This window comes from Callorhinchus milii, unplaced genomic scaffold, assembly GCF_018977255.1.
Source record: "Callorhinchus milii isolate IMCB2004 unplaced genomic scaffold, IMCB_Cmil_1.0 Scaffold2, whole genome shotgun sequence".
Classification (NCBI taxonomy): Eukaryota; Metazoa; Chordata; class Chondrichthyes; order Chimaeriformes; family Callorhinchidae; genus Callorhinchus; species Callorhinchus milii.
The window spans coordinates 7,773,472-7,792,486 of record NW_024704743.1 but is presented as its reverse complement, the minus strand read 5'-3'; the positions used below and the strand labels follow the sequence as shown (position 1 = coordinate 7,792,486).

The 19,015-nt window shown below is 41.4% G+C and overlaps 1 protein-coding gene across 11 annotated transcripts in view; it reads right to left on the bottom strand.

Annotated features, from left to right (window-relative positions):
• The window catches only part of svila (supervillin a), a 109,779-nt gene that overhangs the window by 32,408 nt on the left and 58,356 nt on the right, over nucleotides 1-19,015 (bottom strand). For 5 of the 11 annotated variants that reach the window (XM_007905428.2, XM_007905432.2, XM_007905431.2 and 2 more), the window contains 10 exons: nucleotides 17,846-17,893; nucleotides 12,805-12,876; nucleotides 11,279-11,347; nucleotides 8,161-8,305; nucleotides 6,957-7,049; nucleotides 6,254-6,340; nucleotides 4,752-4,935; nucleotides 3,779-3,951; nucleotides 1,816-1,971; nucleotides 809-945 (listed from right to left, as the gene is read on the bottom strand). In XM_007905428.2, the coding sequence (XP_007903619.2) occupies nucleotides 809-945; nucleotides 1,816-1,971; nucleotides 3,779-3,951; nucleotides 4,752-4,935; nucleotides 6,254-6,340; nucleotides 6,957-7,049; nucleotides 8,161-8,305; nucleotides 11,279-11,347; nucleotides 12,805-12,876; nucleotides 17,846-17,893 (1,164 nt within the window). The remainder of the gene's footprint in view (nucleotides 1-808; nucleotides 946-1,815; nucleotides 1,972-3,778; nucleotides 3,952-4,751; nucleotides 4,936-6,253; nucleotides 6,341-6,956; nucleotides 7,050-8,160; nucleotides 8,306-11,278; nucleotides 11,348-12,804; nucleotides 12,877-17,845; nucleotides 17,894-19,015) is intronic. The other 6 variants (XM_007905435.2, XM_007905438.2, XM_042331954.1 and 3 more) reach the window with 4 other exon arrangements.

Sequence of the window (19,015 nt, the reverse complement as noted above, 5' to 3'; positions counted from 1 at the left end):
AGGTGGTTGCTTGAACAGCCCCTTCAGTGTGCGTTCACACACCTTACTCGGAGACCACCCTTATATAAAAGCCACTTTGGCCCAGTCCCTTGAGAGGCTGTTGACAACAGGTTAAACTGTATTTAAGTGATGTATGAAATGCAAATAACTATTTTACAATAATTTTATAATCTTTGCTTTTGTTATAATGCCTTTCACTTCCAGAGGATGTCTCAATCACTTCACAGGATTTATTTAACGTGTAGTGACTCTTATCTTGTACAGAAAGGTTAGTTATACTACTCTAGCAAAGTGTGGCACCAACAGCAGCAGCATTTCCCCAACTTTTGCAATGCGACTGAACTTGGTCACTGACAACCCAAAACTCCTGTATCCTGAGGAAGGCTTTACATCCATTAAGAACATTGGCTGAAGTGGTTATCTTTTCAACCATTCCCGTCACCAGGAAAAAAAAAGGAAAGCAAAAATATCCAGGGAAGTGAATGAAATTAACCCACAAATGCAATAAAGGAACATATGGTTTACACATCAGACATTGGCACAAATCACCATACTCTTAATTTGTGTCACTTTTGCGATGAAGGAGGTTCAGTTTCTCTGTGCAGCCTCTTACAACAACAACAACAACAAGATTCCATTTATAGAGCGCCTTACATCACGTACATCACGTCGGGAGGACGTCCCAAGGCGCTGTACAGTTGGGTCAGGACCCGAGCAGGGGGGAAATGGTCAGGGTGAGGGGAGGGAAGGGAGGGAGCGAGGAGGGGGTAGAGAGTCGAGAGGGAAGTATGGATGGTAGTAGACTGACCTTGGATTTCTCTATGACATTAGCAAATTCCCCTGTCCACAGGAAACAGTTCTGAGGAGCTAGAAGTAAGAAGCAATCTCCGCTGTTCAGAGATGATGCTCTCGGTTCCACTAGTCTGGTCTGAATATGTCTTCGCCCTAAAAGAAACATCCACACAAACAATTTCTGCTTTGTTGATGGTTCGACAATTTCAGATTATTCTGAAATCCATTGAAAGAAATAGTGCTAGCTTTTTTTAAAAAAAACAAAGATAAGTTACATTTTTAATGCAAACAAGTCTCCTGTCAAAAGGTGATGGTATAGTAACAAAAACAGAAGTCGCTGCGAACACTCAGCCAGTCAGGCAGCATCTGTGCAGAAAGGAAAGTGAGTCAACATTTCGGGTCCACGACCCTTCGGTCAGAACCCGTGGACCCGAAATGTTGATTCACTTTCTCAAAGCCAAGCACTATTTTTCCCAAGGAGAGACACTGCAACTTGGTTTTGCATTTTCAAATCTGTTATGCAAACCAAAGCTCAAAATACAACAGAAATGGGACATGTTGCTTGAAACCTACTCTACACAAGGATAGCTTCCCCACCACCCTCCCCCCCATCCCCTTGTACCCCATTGATGGTGTGGCACATACATCCAAGTTTTTTTGATCAGCCGGGTGTCTGACACAAGCAGAAACCCTTCATCATGCTTAAAGGTATCTAAAACCTGACAGAGTTACACATATGGATGCCATCTACGCATGGAAATTTCCCCTGAGTTTGGAATAGAATGCAAGCTCTCTCCCTGGAGGCACACATACTGTTTATCTAATTCCGGAGTATTAGGCAGGTTGGCAAGAGCTAAGACGTGGGGACCCCAGCATGTGTGTTGAGGTACTGCTGGAGCTGAACCATCTGAAACTGCCTAGTTTGGCATCGAAAATGTCCAATATTTGAAATGGAAAGTATCAAAACCACCGTAAGATTCCTGCAGTGGCCATGTTATTCCGACAGATTCATGGATTTCTGACCTTTAATCTGCAGCAGCATCAGCTTCTTGTATGGCACTGCACTGTTGTTTGAAACTTGCTCCAGTAAGTTCACGCTGCGGAGGTTCACACTGCTGAAGTCCTCCTTGCTCGCCAGACCAGCTAGTGCCACTTCCGCCAAGTTGGAGTTTTTAGACACTGTGAGGAGAAAAGTCAGTCAAGGGCTTTGGCTGGATCATGGCATCTGCAAAGAAAGCGTGTGGGATCGCCAGCAGAAGTGGGACATTCATGGGACAGGAAAATAACACTTCACATCAGCATCGTGCACTCAGCAACAAATTTACATTTGTAAAAGTGTTGGGAGGGTGATATATAGTACAGAGGTCCCACGGGTTGGGTGGGGTTAGGCCTTGCGAGAGACCCTATTCGCAGATAAGAGCAGCACCTGCAGATAGAGTAAAACCACATCTACCGTTAATGGGTGACGGGGCTACTTCAGTCTGTCCTGAACCATAAAACATTTAATCACAAAAAAAGGCCAGTTGGAGCCTCATAGTCTGTGCTGACGTCTTTGATTTCCTGCACACTATATTCTCACGGGCTCAGATTTGTGCCGTGGACCCACACCCACCTGTAGCTTCCCAAACACTTTTCACACCGGAGTTACAGCCAGTGTGTAATCTCATCGGTTTGGCCTGAAATCAAGTCCAGGCGTTAGAGGTCAAAGGATTGTGCGATAATCCATTGTGTACTTAGTCAATGCCCAAGCAGCTCAGCCTAGCTGAACATAGACAATGGTTATTTAGGATAATGTGCTTCAACAGCTCAAGGATTAAGGGAGGTGGGGTTTCCAAGTGTCAGGGAGTCTTTAGTCTTTAACTTAGTCCCACTCTAGTTTGTACAGCATGGAAACAAGCCGGGGCGGAGCAGAAATGGGACTAAATGGATAGCTCTCTCACAGTCAACAATAACTTACATTTTATTTAGAGTCCTTCATGTATGTTAAGGTCTGAGCACTTTACAAAGACAGGGTTGGACGCTGAGCAGGGCAGAGTGGGAAGGTTGAGAGATAGGTTTCAAGGTGGGACTTAAGGACAGCCAGAGAAAAAGTGAGAGAGAGAATTCCAGAGATGGTGCAGAGGAGGCGGGGGATGTGCAGCCAGCCTGAGGGAGCTGAGTGGAGGGAATGAGCAGGGGAGTGGGGTAGCAGAAGATCAGAGAGATAGGGCACTGATGGAGTGTGAAAGAATTCATAGGTGAGGGCAAAGACCTTAAAATCAATCTGCCAGGAGACAGTGGAGCCTGTCGAGGATGGGGTGATAATAATAATAATCCTTGCATTTGATATAACACCTTATTACAACTTCGAGACGTCTCAAAGCGCTTCACAGAATATACTGTAAAGTGAATTGACCAGATTTTGTGGGTGAAACGTGGCAGTCAATTGCACACAGCAGTGTCCCACAAACAGTCATGGATTGAGTGACCAAATTTTTTTTCTTGAAAGGATTATTATTATTACCCCCATAAATTAGTCACATGAAAGAACCAAAAAACAATTAGCTGATGAAACAAAGTTTGCACTATGACAGCTGGGACTAACCAATTAACAATGTGAGGCTGATATTCCGTTACACGGTGGTGCACAGGCACAATGGACTAAATGGCCATCTTTGCTGTACATTTCTATGATTCTAACACCTAACAAATGGCACAACGTATTTTGAGCCACATTTCTCTTTTCTCGAAACACAGAAATAAAACATCACTGGACAAAGAAAGATACCAGGTATTCACATTATGAAGAAAAATTTGTCACGTTTCACCAACAGCGATGAAGAACGTAACAAGAAAGAGAAGTAAACAGTGTACACCTTTGATATCCAAAGACACAGGTTACTTCACAGAAACAGTCAACGTTGACTACAGTCAGTGTTCGACACTAATGCTTTGACCTATGAGCTCAGTAATGCAACATTGCTCATGGCTTCCATGTTAAACCTACTTTTCTCCATTCTCATCCTTTTTGACTCCATAAATGCAACGTTCAGCCTCTGTTCTGTATATTCGTGTCGGATGTCATCTCTTGCCGCCAGCATTTTGAGTGGATTGCGAGAAGACTGCACTTTGCGCGTTGGTTTCATAGCTCTCTTGTGTTCTGCCACTGCCGAGATCAGCCTGAAATACAAAGGAACTTGTTCATTTTGCATTCTGCCATCATTACAGGGTGGTGAACTGGTCGTCACATAAAATACAATTCAGCTAACTAAAATTGTACCATTATATTGTCACTATAGTACGACATTTGCCTTCTCCTCTTCCCCCCCTCCCTGAGCTCCCTTGCTCCCCTTAAACTCTTATGTCTGTCTCTTTCTCTGATTAACCCTAGACTGGAGAAAAAAAAACACTTATGTTTATTTCGTCGTCAGAGGAAAAAACAAGTCCAATTGCCCGCAGGTGTGAAGTTGCAGATAGGTGGACAAGGTTACTAGCCTTGCACAGTGCAGTTAAATTTCACCTATAGCAACCCCATGTCCAAATCAAACAATTAGATTATTTTTGTCAGTGTCATAAGTCCTGTGTCCACTTCAATGTAGATAAGCAGATTGTACAGATAAGCATTGTGCTATTATAATCGGTCATTGGCCTTACGACTGTCAGCTGCTGCATTTGCTTCCAAAAATCAGTGACTACATTGGACAGCAAACACACGTACATTTGCAAAGCTCTTTCAGACATGTTGTCATGACAAAGTGTGACAAAAATGCAAGTTCTATTTTTCCCCTCTTCGGGTTCTGTAGTCGCTTCGGCCTCTGTTGGGTTTCCTTATTTGGCCCCTTCCCCCCTCCCTTGAAATGAATACATCACAATCACAAAATTCTCCACCTCCAGAACTCTGCTCCACGCTCCACCTCTGAGCAATTTCAGAAATGGAATCACAAAAACAAAATCCAAAGGCAACGCTAATGTAGTCGTACTTTGGTATGTCGGGATCAAATATAGCATCAAAATCCTCTTCCTCGATCTCCACAGCGCCGGGCTGGACCACAAAGTCACTTGCATTTCTGTAGAATTTCATGAACGTTTCTTCATCATCGGGTCTCATCACCTCCTTGACGCACTGTGCGGTGACAGCTATCACTGTCTCCCGCTGTCCTGGTGCTGGGGAACAAACACCAAACACTCAGTCAACAGGTCGTTGGCAAAAAGGGCAAACTTGAAACCAACCACAATAGTCATCTCCAGAAATAGATACTGAAGAAAACACAGACTTTCCACAGTGATTTAGACCAAAGCTGGGAAACGCAAAGGACATAAGACAATCCTAAACTTCGACGCAGGCTTAAATTCCGCCTTAATTTGAATCTATTTTTCCACAGAAACCAAAATGAAGTGTGGAAAAGCAGCTTCCAAATGGTGACAGAATTTATGGCAATTTTCCAAAATTGAGCCTAACAACGTGGGAAATTGTGGGCCCCATTGTTTGGATAACCTGCATAACATCTGTAGGATCGATAATAAATTCAGTCTGGCGCTAGTTGTGATGTAAGAAGGTTGTGGGTTCAAACCCCACGTTGGGACTTTGAATTCACAGTCTAAAGTGACACTCCACTCCACTGCAGTGCTGTCCTTTGGATGAAATGTTAAACCAATGTCCTGTCTGACTGTTCAGGGAGACATTAAAGATCCCATGGCACTCCCTGGAAGGGAGTTTTCCCTGGTGTCCTGGCCAAAAATCCTCCAGACAAAACCAGATGTTGGTTATTTACTTCATGGCGAGTTGTGGGACATTGCTGTATGTATATTGGCTTCTGCGTTTGCCTACAAGTACAGTGAGTAGGTTTCACAGTAAAATCCTATAAAGAGTTTTGAGGGGTCTTGACAACCTGGTGAAGAGCTATATCAAATGTAAAGATTATTATGTATTATATTATTACTAATATTGTTTTCTCAAAAAAGGAGGGTCTGTATATCTGGTTTGAGATGTGTGGTCAGGATACATTTAGTTGCAAATGGTGCATGATCACTGATGTTAATGCTCTGTGAATATGAGAATGACCTTGACTGCAGAACTGCTTTCGTTTCTACCGCAGTTTCATAAACTTACATCGATTGTACAGCGTGGAAACAGGCCATTCAGCTTCCACACTCCATATGAATATCCACCCACTCCTTACTCTCTCCCTCACCCTATTCCCTTCTCCTCATGTGTACAATAAAATTGGCTTTAATGGATCTCCATCTGATTTTACCACTGTTTGGGCAGTTATTTCCACATTCATACTGAGCAAAGAAGTTCCTACTAAATTCTCTTTTAGATCCCCATCTCATATATACCACTCAAAACTTTGTTAATTTTCTTAAATACCATTCATAAACTTTGGAATAAAACTGTGCTTGACAAATGTACAGTCTGTTCTTTTCATTATTTCCTGACTGTCTGGTTAATCTGTTGTAGATAAGATGAACTTGCACTTACTCCTGTTGTGCAGCTTGCCTAAGAAGGATTCCAGTTTATCGAGTTTCTCGTCGGTTTCCAAATGCAAGTCAGGCCTGACCTCAATTTCTAGACAAGACATAAAATAGGACATTGAGCGGATTCCCAAAAGGAAAGCTTTGCATAACTCTCCTCCGCACAAATTGAAGGAGATACTGAGGTCATGCAAGTGTGTTTGAGAAAGGACTGAGGAAAAGATGAGTGTTGTTTTCAATACAGTATCAAGCACGTGTGCTGTAATGACGCAAATTTATTTAATACATATATTTCTAAACCGTCCTTCAGCTGAGATTTTAAAACGAGGTCCTGTGTGCCAGTTCAGGCGGACATTAAAGATCCCATGGCACATTTTAAAACAAAGAGGGATTTTCCCCTGGTGTCCTGGCCAACAACCACTCAGACAAAATTGGTCATTCAGATAAAATGATCTCATGGCTGTTTGTGGGGCATTCTTGTGCGCCAACTGATTGCCAAGAATGCCTACAAAATAAACAATCACTACACTTTACAGTAAATCCTGTGAAGCGTTTTGAGGCGTCCACCTGACATGAAAGGCGCTACATCAAATGCAGTGATTTATTATTTTGATGTGTTCACTCAATGCGAAAAGTGAAGTCGAGAGATTGCTGTACGCTTCTCAGATACATAACGCTTCCTCCCAAATTTTCCACATCTTTATCCATACCTTCTTGTGGTTTAGAAATCACTGGAGCACTGTTCTTCAGCTTTTGCACAATAGGTGAAGTGGCTGGACTCATGAACGTGGGTGAAGTCAAACCTGTTGGCGGAAGTGAAAAAAGCTTTTGGTTTGTCAGACTCTATGGAAACATCACCTTCACCTACAGTTTACAAACCACAGTGCTGACCCTATCCATCCGGGAAAGACACTTCTTATATTCAGGTTTCGAGTTAGCTAGAGAAATTCCAGAAATTGAGGAACAAATTAACCAAATCCAGTCAGAAAAGACATTAACATGGCTGAAGTACAACCTTACTTATTGCAAAAGATATTAAGGGATATGGGGATAAGCCAGGGTTAGGTTATTAGCTGGAATTAGATCAGAAGATCAGCCATGATCGAATGGCGGGGCAGGCTCGAAGGGCCGAATGGCCTACTCCTGCTCCTACATGTTATGTTATGTTAAGTGGTTTGGCAAAAGAGAATAAGCATTATGTATATTAATTTGCCCACAAAATACCCAGTCAGAGCACTTTACGGTATATCCTGTGAGGTGTCTTGATGTGATAAGACGGAGGTCGTCGATAATACTTTTAAACAGTACATTATTTTTGTAGCTGATTTTTGTGTACAAGCTTTGAAACTACTTTCATTTTTGCTGATGTGTGACACTACGCAGCACACATTTAATGTAGGAAACTTGCAAGGTTTATTTTAATCTGAAAAGATGAAAATTCCACTCTAGAATCGTAAAATTAGATGAGAAAAAAAGGTGTCCTTCTTAAAAACCCCAATGTAGCCCCAGATTTTAAGCACATAGTTCCCGGGAAACATTGAGGCAGCTCCCAGGTTTCCAGCAGACTTTAACGTTTGCATTACTATATAACAAAACCTTAGGCCAGTTTCCTTACTCCACACACTTTGGTTTACCTAGCAGTAAGCAGGAACCTGGTTGTTAATCGATTGGGGGACCGCTTTCCGGGGATAAGAATCCCTCAAAAAATTAATTTGGTCACTCAATCCACGACTGTTTGTGGTACACTACTTTGCGCAATTGGCTGCCGCATTCCACCAATAAAAAAAATACAGTCAATTCACTTTACAATGCATGAAGAGCTTCGAGATGTCCCAGTGACTTGCTAAAAGAGATTACATAAAAAGCAAGGATTACTGTCATGATATAGTAGATTAAAAAAAGACAGATACTGACCTTTCTTTACCATCCTTCCAATTACAGAAAACTGAGTGGAGTCATTGGCAGCTCCTCTGCCCTTAATCTTCCAGGCCTCTTCCCGTTTAGTAATCAGTTGTTTCCTCTCTTCTATTGTCATGCGTGCGTCATTGTCCGCCATCCTCTGGTTTAAATACACACATGTTAATAGGGTCAAATACATATGGTGTGGATCTTGGTCTTCCCCTTACAAAGCTCGGGCTCGACCATTTATGCAAATGTTACAATTCACCTCCCACCCACCAAACACATTGTGAACTAGAACATTGTGGAACACGCACTGAGATGTACTTATTCATGAGGTTTTTACAGTTTGCACAGAATTATTCCAGGTAACTAACTAGACACGTTGGTTCAATTGGTTTAGAAAACGCCTTGTGCAAGTAGGCAGCTTGGAGTATACATTTACATGAATTGTCATTGTTTTTGCATATCCAATGGCATTAAATAGTGTTCAGCCAGAGACCACTGTAACCCCAGCACCTGCTTTACTAAATGGATGAATAGAAATGACTCCATCAAACACAATATCTCTCACAAGCAGGATTCATTCAGTATTAAAGAAATCTGGTACTGTGCCTGTTTAAAGTGAAGGAGCAAGACTCACAGTACTGGACACCAGTGTTTGAAATGATGTTAGTGTCAATGAGAAACCAATCAGTGGTTAGTTTTATCCTAAATCTGGGTTTTATAAAAGGTATGGGGTAAAGTTATGTTCAGATGTAGACTCCCACAGTTCTGAGGTAAATGAACTTCCGTAAGATGCTCTTTATGCTGCAGTAGTTTGAGGGAAGGGAAAGAGACAGCTGTACAAGTCAGTTCGGTTGCAATTATGATATCACAACACAGCATGCGTTAATACAACTGGCAAACAAGCAAACTGATGCACCTATGTTTCAATCGGGTTAAAAAGTACAGTATTCACTTCTGGGATCTGCAAGTGGTGATTTCTGTCAGTAACTAGATGTGTGTAGACTGGCAAGAACGCGCTCCAGATGTAGATCGGAGGTCAGGTCGGAGCAGATCTCCCACAGGTGAGCGTGTCGCAGATCCAGTTACCAGCAGGAGTCACTGACTGCATAGCCAGGCTGCAAACACCGCATTTTTTAACCAGAATAGCCACGCAGTGAAATTTTTTAGCCAGCACCCAATATCACGCTCAACCAAACCCTTTGGGGGGGGATGCAGTAGGTTCCTGCGCTATAATAACATCAAAGTTATCACGTTGAACTCAATGAGAGAATTCTGAAAATAAGATGCTCTGTTTCTTTGCATTTCTAAAAGTTTACTTAATCGATAAAATATTTCACCTCGAACTTTTGATCCTCTATAATTGTTCTCATTTTTCCTCCTGCCTCAATTATTGCTCACTTTGCAGGGGGAACGGCCTGACCTTCTCCCAGGACTTTGCTGCTCTGTAATCAATTGCTACAAGCATGAGAGCCTTCCAATTCTTCCTCATTGCTCCTTTCTAAATCATTGACATCAGCCCAACTGGAGAGATCATGAACTCAGTGGGCTCTAACACACTATAGCCAGTACAGTGTGTCATGCAGGCAGACCAGGGACAAAGCGTCTGGAACTAAACAGTGCACAAAAGTGCACCAACAGCCAGTACCAGTTGACTTGTGCTTTAAACCAAATGCTCTGGATGTCATTCCACACAGAATACGTTAAAAACATCTTACGCAGTGCTGACTTTAATACCTTCTCAGAAGAACTTCCTCTGCTTACACTGATCTTGACTCGCTCCAGATTAAGAGTGACGGAATTAAGACGCCTATTTAAGGAGGGGACGATGTGCTCCACATGTCCCACGATCAAATGGCCGGGGCAGGTGGGGTTATTGCACTTGAATGATGAATAGATCAAGCCGGAACTATTGTGAAAGTTCAGAAAGTTCTTCTGATTTACAAATGCCTTTTGTGTAAAGCCTTTGACACCCTTTTGCATCTGCCAAACGCTCATATCAAAACACTGCCTCTGCTGTAACATATTATGTAAACAACCAGCTTTGCACAAGCGAGACTAAACACCTGGCATCAATACAGGTGTATAAAGAAATAATGGGGGAAAAGGCCATGGAGATTGCACTTTGTAAAACTAATGCACAGATTTATATAGGGATGATTTATTTGTTTCATCATCTCTGGGGCGGTATGTACTCCCACACCAGAGCTATCTGCTGAAATCTTAGAACGCTGCTCATTCCTCTTAACTTTTAGTATTATTTTTCTTCAAGTACTTATCTAATGCTCTTCTAATTATATCCTTTTTTATAAGGAGGTAACCAAATCTAGATGACAACAAGCCAACTGCAACCAACCCCCTGCCTTACTTAATGCTTTAACATTACTGCCTTTAAGACACAGAATTCCATTTTTTTAAATGGCTTTCTTCATTTGAACTCTCACCTTTGAACATTTAATCACCTGGAGGTCTCTGCTCCTACACTCACTTACGAACGTTACTGTACAAGATATACAGTAGAATCCTATTAAAATGTACATTGCTATAATGTGGGTCCACTTCTAATGCAATTGGGGCTGTGGGCCCTGACATTTTCTTACCTAAGAATCTAAAACTGTGTCATCCAAATCAATTGTTGCAGGTCACATTGCGCTTGAAATCTCGTTGACAAGTTTCGGAATGATTCAATGTGACGAGAGGATTTGAAGCGGGTTAAAGCCAGCCAGCTTTCTGTCACCAGTCAAGTGGTCAGTAACATTGAAAGCAGTGGCTGCTCTCGATCTATGACAGGTTGGAACTTTATGGACCCCAACCAATGCTTTATAATGGAGTTCGATTGCATTTCTCTTTTTTGTTCTTCCTCCCAAAATACACATACTTTGCATTTCGCTGTACTAAACTCCACAGAATGCACAGAACCAAAGCATATTTCATTGATAAAAAGAATCCTCTCGTAAAGAGAGTGAACACTCGTATTCTTACAACAGGAATCCCACTGCAGCGCTCAGTGTTAGTCGCAATCTTATGCATCAGATTGTTTGCAAAGCACTTAGCAATCAAGTCTTCCTAATGCAGTGAATATTTCTGTAACAGAAGTGCAATGTTTTTTCTCTCTTCAAACTTTCACCTTCCATCTCCAGGGATGACGTTCATCATAGAGCTGAGGACTTGTTTCCCTGGCATTAGCAGAAGCGACCTTCAAAAAGGGAGATGAAAAGAGGGGTGGAACATAAAAAGGACAGAAAAGTAGGTTGCAGAATGGCAAGAAAGCAAGATCAGCAACCAGCTCAGTTCTGGTACAAACACACAATTTAGACTCGAGGTTTTGAAAAAGCCACTCACTACCTTAAAACTTTTTTTAAAAAATAAGTTGCATTTTGGGGGGTGGGGTCTATAAAGGTGATTGCACTGAAAATGTTTGACAGCATATGTTTTGAGGTTGTAGTTCTATATGTTGTGCACGACAATACGATGCTGATTCTTGTTAAACATCGCTTACAAAACAAACCCACTGTTGCACCAGCAAAGGCATTAGGTCAACGAACAGGACAAGCGTTCACTCATGCTGTCTGCAGTGACTGATGCAGACACAGGTTTCAGAAGGCTGGCATAACCATTCCTACTTATCTCAATGCACATCATGGGGACAACGCACAGATTCTCTCACCAGAGCACAACTAATGCACAGCATGCAATGAAAAGCAAGAATTACTCCACCTTTGGCATAACGTTAAGAATATCTCCTTTCCTTTGGTTGCAATTTTTGTGAAAATTATTTGGTGAAGGGAAATCAAAGCATCACCCTTGACAGGTTTTATTTTTGTTAACCAATTCACGATTTTGGGTGAAAAATGCGATGTGATGATTATCACATTATAGGAGCATGCTGGTCCTGAAAATGTTATAGTCGATAACAGACCCTTCATCTCCCCCACCCCATCGCCAAGTGATCATTCCTTTAGAATAGCTGTTCCCAAAACCGCTTGCTGCTGCCAGTCAGATGGCCAGTGGCTCCATTAAACCCATCCGTTGTCTCACAGAATTGGTGCCACTTCAGGGAATACCAGTGTTAATCAACGCTAACAGTTCAGTGGATATTTAACAGATACTCTAATGGCAGAATCCTGTGTGGCAGCGGGTTTAAAGGTGCTGTCAGCCAACAGATTAGCTCCAGCAAGTAGCTTTACTACAACCATTGTTACGAAGCAGGGGAGGGTGGAAATTCACCTGACAATCATCCACTGAGTCACTTTGAGAAATGGCATGTCCCACGATGTGATAATAATCCGCCCCCTCCCCCACAAATAACACGCCTCATTTCACACTGCGTTGTGGCTATTAACCGCAAAATTTTTTAAACCAGCAACATTCAGAACCGCAAGATTGCAGGACCGTACTCTGTGTGGGCAAACTAGACAAAAAATACATTGAAACCTAGAGAAAAAAAAACACATTAAAAAAAATCATATCGCACAATTTGTTTGACCTCAGTTCAAAAAGGCAAAAAGAAAAGAGAAAATATATTTATTTTAAAACAAAAATGCAAACCTATGAAACCGTGCAGATAGTGGCCATACAGGAGACAGCAACCTGAAGCATTCTGCGGCAGGATCCGCCCTTAGCTCATGCAAAGGGTGGAAACCCATTGCTCACCTGGTGCACAAAGTGGTGACATGTATGGGCGGCAGAAAGAGCAGGAGAGTAAGTGGAAGAATAAACGGGTTCCTACAGATGTGAGCGGGTCCCAGAACAAGGAGAAAGTGTTAGTCAGGAAGCTTAGATGAGAAACACTGCATAACATGGAAAAGAGGTTCATGGGGAAAACAAAACCTTGAATTAATAATAATAATCCTTGCATTTGATATAGCACTTTTCATGTCTTCTAGACACCTCAAAGCGCTTTGCAGAATATACTGTTAACTGAATTGACTGTATACTTGTGGGCGAAATGGGGCAGCCAATTGTGCACAGCAGTGTCCCACAAACAGTCATGGACTGAAGTGACCAATTTATTATTGTTTTTTTTCTTGAGGGATTATTATCACGCATGTGGAGTAAAGAAACTTGTCCATGGTTTCACCCTGCCGGGAGTCAAACCCAGGTCTCTCGCTTGTGAGACCAGTGTCAGCGCCTTGGGACATTCTCCCGACGTGAAAGGTGCTTTACAAATGTAATTTTGTTGTTGTTGTTGTTGTTGAGTGCTCTAACCACTGAGCTACAGGACACTAAAGGAAGGAATGACACACAAAGGTTGGCCATGGGCACAGATCAGCCCTGAGTGATGAGGCTATTTCCACATGGGAAAAAAGTGCATTACAGACAAATAGTCAATCTGTCTCAGACTTGGGAATATTACGGCAAAGACATCATAAGAAATGGGCTATTTGCCAGCAGGCTGGCCACGTCAGGATTACTAACAGTCACAGCGCATCGGTGAATAAGATAATCAATATAGTTTCGGCCACTCTTCCTTCAAATTATGGTCTTGATTTCAATTTTAGTGAAAGTATAATACACTATAAGTATGAATATTCGGAGAAGGTTAATAACAAAGGAGCATTTCTGTAATTTGTGCAGAACTAAAAGGTCAGTGGTTAGCCAACGTAATTGTACAAGGTTCAGTCTTGTGAGGGGAAGTTAATGAGCGCTGTTGCACGATTGAAACTCATGATTTATAGTCACAAAGCAAACTTACAATCAAACTGACGACTGGGTGCTCAGACAGCTGTGTAGCTTTGAGACATCCTGATGTGAAAGGTGCTATTAAATGTAAACTGTATTTTAATTGTGTAAAGAACTGCTTTTACATTAAAATGTCACCTTAAAATGCCAATTATCCCCACTCAACCTATCTCTTAAATTAAACTCTAACCCTAAGTCTGGGAATTTATTAAATGGAAATGTCTTTTTGAAATCACCAATAGTCTGGATTTAAATCAATCAATCCTACTGTGTGGGGGAAGATATTGAAATACATAACAGCAACTTTTGGGTTCCAATGTGCGCGCTCTCACACACACAAACACACACACCTCTTACAAGGTTAAAGGCTCAATGAAAATGACTTCACTTTGCACTAGTTGAGACTTGTTTACTCCACTGCATGCTAAGACAGCGCAATCTTTACATATAATTCTGCAAAAAGATGTACGTGCCTAAACGTAATTAAAACATGGACATCAAGCCACATTGCAAGATTCAAGAAAAACATGACATCCTGTAAAACCCACGGAATCTCAGTCATAATGGAACAATTAAAGGGACAGCAAAGAGTCGAATAATTGGAAAGTCAGTTGATAAAATTAAGGCAACCACAATTTCAGAGAAAAATAAAACGTTTGTGCCTGTTTATAATGGCTACTATGCCAAAGAAAGTTCAGTTCATATGAGGAATTCCTCAGCCTTTGACTCTCCTCTTTTCCTCTCTCCCTGTCCTTATGAAGACAAATATTGAAAACTGTAAATTGCAAAGTGAGTGTAGCGCTGTGTCCCCTCTGCCGAGATCTGCGACAGTGATGGAGTTTTAAGCATAAGACAAATGTAATACTTTATTTACTGGGTGTTGATAAAGCATATCTGTAAATACAGAGCATAATTCCCAACTAACCCAGGTCAAAGTTGTGACTCAAGAAACCACCAAACATGGATCATACTCAACAGAGTGTTTAAATCATCCCCCAGTCTACTCTCTTAATAGTGAATGTAGCAAAGTTATTTAGGGGACTCACAGCCTTTCTGTTAATAGCATTTTTAATTGCACATTATTACATTAAGAGAGCAATGGAATTCTAATATGCAACAATGTGGAACCAGGTTCTTTAATTAAAGAAAACAAAGGCATGTTATACCAACTCTTGGATACACCAATCTGGTCTGAAACTACCTATTTTCAGATTTGGAGAAACCCCAGGTCGGAGAGACACAGTGAGGTTTCAATTCCAGTCACATTCAAGAAACCTGTTGTGTTAGACCACAGACTTCTGCAAATTCAAGCTCTATAGCTCTCATGCTGTAGTCTGCAGATTGCTGTAGTCACTATGAAATCAAAATGACAATCCAGACTACAGACTATGGAAACACTAATGGTCTGTTTCTTAACAGAGGCTCCATGAATTTTATTCTGCAGCTGAATGAACTCTCCAGCGCTGGATTTTCTTTTAATATATAGTTCCTTCCCACTAGGCAAGGACTTCACATTTCACTGAAAAAAAGAATGACCTGAATGTAACAGATTGGGAAAACACATACATTTACGGCAGAGACAGAGAGTTGTGCAAACAGCAATCTGATAGCAGGTAACAAAAAGCAGAGACAGCAGAACGAGGAGTGGCAGAATGTGAAGCATGCAGGTGAAACATGTTTATGCAGCTGGAAGTAAAACTGGCTCAAAGCTGGAAAAGAACTCAAGTGCAGCAAAACAGATCATTTATCATGAAGCTACTTGCTGAGATTAGGAACAACATCATCATTCAACTTTACGAAGGGGAAGTTTACTTTCTTTTTCATAAAAACTAGTCATTCAGGCCCATTAATTACAGTCAATTTACTTTACAGTATATTCTGTGAAGCTCTTTAAGGCATCTCAATAATGTGATAAGGTACTATATCGAATGCGAGGATTATTATTATTATATTAGTTTATAAAACATGGATTTTTACTGAATACAAATATTTTTATATTTCAGCAAGGTTTTAAGAAAGATTTTCGATAGTGTGTTATGTAACCAATTTGAATTTTAGAACTATTTTAGCAACCCATCTTTTAGGAATGGTATCTGAACATAATGCAAACTGGTCCTTATTCTACACTTTTTGTCGGTCAGTCGGGTGTTTTGACACATATACGTGCTACCTATGCATAGAAATTTTTCTTCTCTGGAATGTAATATGCACGCCTTCCTTGAGGGATGCACCCCGTTTATCTAATCCCGGAGAGTACGAGGCACATGTTTGCAAGAGTATGTGCTGAGGGGATTGCTGGCCTCCTGTATATATATTAAAACATTATTTCGTGAAGAAAAGCATTTTGGAATTCCTGAAAACTGAAGTTACTTTTTTTTTGTCTCCCTCCCTTTCCCCCACTGACTGAAGAGAAAGCCTGGTCTGAGCAGCGAACTGGGATTGGAGATGCTGCCTGTTCCGTCATCACAACATTCTCGGCGGATTAAAGGATGAACTGGTTAAGATGATAAAGATGATAAATGACCTCAGTAACACAGCATATAAATAGTGCCTTAAAGTGATTAATGAAGCGTGGATGGACAGGCTGCAATGCAGGAGGCAATCAATTAGCTGTATTATTAGCTAGAATTTCTGGGAACCTCAATTTTATTAAAAAAAATACAAATTCAATTAGCTACAGGACTACAACTGTACCGAGGCAAAGACAAACATATCCTAGGTCAAGGTTTCGGGTCCACAACCCTTCATCATACCTCACCTAACAACTACTGTTGACTTTATACGGAAATTATTTCCAAGGGATATTGTTCCCATTTACTGGTCCAATTCAGGAGACCATGCTGAAATCAGATTCTCAGATTAGGGTCATGTACCCCAATTCATGACCTTTGGTTGTAAGTGTACAAAATCTTTTATTCAGACCGAAGCAAATAAAGAGCTAGTTTAAAGGCACACACTGCCAGGCCAGCCATTGTAAAAGTTACCTCCCCAGATACAGTGCCAGCAACCCACACAGCAAAAATGATCTTGTTTTATAAAGTGAACATAGTCTCCCTCACACAAAGCTGATATCCTGATACTAGACAGTCTGGAGACAGAATTTATGAGATATTCTCCAGAAGCCATTACTCTAATGGGTGTAATACATTGGATGCAATTTATTCCCATTAACAAACAATTCTGCAGATTATAGTCTGCATAAAGACTACAATTGACGACTACAATCTGAAACCAAGATTGCCGGATTATTTTGCATCATCAACTAATCATCAATCTGAGGGAGAATGGACTGGAGGGGTGAAGGAGAATGGAACCGAGGGACAGAGGAGAATGGAACGGAGAATGGAAGAGGGGACTAGGAGGGGTGGAGGCTCACATTGAGTAGAAACACCAAGGACTAGTTGGGCTGAATGTTCGGTTTGCATGTTGTATGGTTCCACATAATTCTGTGTGCTGCTGCAGTAAATAAAGTGCAAAAATTGTTCAGTCGCGGTGCCTTGTGCTCAACACATGGCAATACTTGGGGTGGGGGGGAAAGGAACATCTTGACCTGTAATGGCCAAAGGTATGTTATCACCTTCTGATGTTGGTTAACAACAGAGAGCAAATATTACACACAAACACCTCCAAACAAACTAGCCACAGCTTTGTCTTCCCTCATCTGTTAGGATTATGCTATAGGTACATAAGTTTACATATTTTATCTAGTGACAATGAGAATGCTCACTGTGGTTAGTTAGCTTAGCTGGATAGCTGCCTTTAGTCTTATCTTTTTTTAAAACATTTTTTATCCCATGCTTCCTAAAAGCAAACCCTTGTGCCAGTGTTCCCAAGCAGATTTAAAGCCATAACAAAGCTCAGAAATCCAGAATCATAATAGGAATGCAGCCATTTAGAAATACTACAAGCTAAGAAGGAAGGCAGCATCTTTCTGCAACACAGCCAGGTAGGGAAAGGCAAACAAGACAAGCCCCTTAGAAAATCCCTAACACGCATTGTTTGTTCGTCTTACCCAGAGCTGATTAGACATAGAGATGTCATCAGTAAACTCTCCTTCTTCCTACAAGTTGAGACAAATAGGAAACATGGCAAAAATATTTGAGCAGCTTATTTAAATTGTACACAAGGTATTCCAAACCGAGCTGCAAATAATACGGCCACAGAAACACGCTCACAGAAACAGAGTAATCAGGTAGCCACTGACACCTGCAGCTTAAGTTATTATCTTTCTAGGAGACATATCATTAACTTAAAGCTCATAAGAAGTGTCCTGTTGAGGGCAACCCCAGAGACACTGTCTGGTGAAACACGAGGCCATACAGACCAGAATGAACTGATCTCAGCTGGGGAAAGAGACTGGGTGTCTTAGTAAATCTAAGTTGAGGTATTTGGGGGGGAGGAGAGGGCTGGAGGGGAGATGGGGAGGAAGAACCGGTAACCAGCTGTCCAGCTAACTTCACTGTTAAGGCTCGCACAATCGTGCCCAGCAAAAGAAAAGGAGTCAACGATAGTGTGAGAAGAAATTGCTCTTTTGTGAATTAAAGTCAAAATGTTCCAAAAGATTATTTGATAAATACGTTTGCTGAAGGAGACAATATAAAATGGATTTTTGACTGGTCAATGTGACTTCCATTTGTTTTGTTTCACAATGATTTCCAACAGAGTAACATTCTGACCTGACAGTCTTATTAATTCAGAACACGGTAACAAAGTGAAACTGATTTGCCCACATCCATAAATCACACTCAGTGGACCACATCACACAAGTTTATGTCAGTGCTGCATTCAAAACCCCAGCCTCCAATTATGGAATGATAGTACCATAGAAATTTATAGCACAGAAGGAGGCACCATTGAATCTGCACTGGCTCTCATAGCAAGGTATTCTTTCAATCCCATTGCCCTGCCTTAACCCCATACCTCTTTAAGACCCTATCCTTCATACTTCCCTCTTGAAGTCCACAAAGGACTCTGTCTCTACCACCTCACTTGGCAGGGCATTCCACATTCAAATCTGAGCAATTTTTTTTCCCCGTAATAAGCTTTCCATTCACTCTTTTTGTGACTATCTTTATTGTGTCCGAATCACCTTTATGCTTAAGAGACGGTGGGCAGCAGTTTTAATCCAGCGGTAAATGAATCAACGCACGTTGCCTGGGAAAGGGTCCAAGTAGACTGTGTC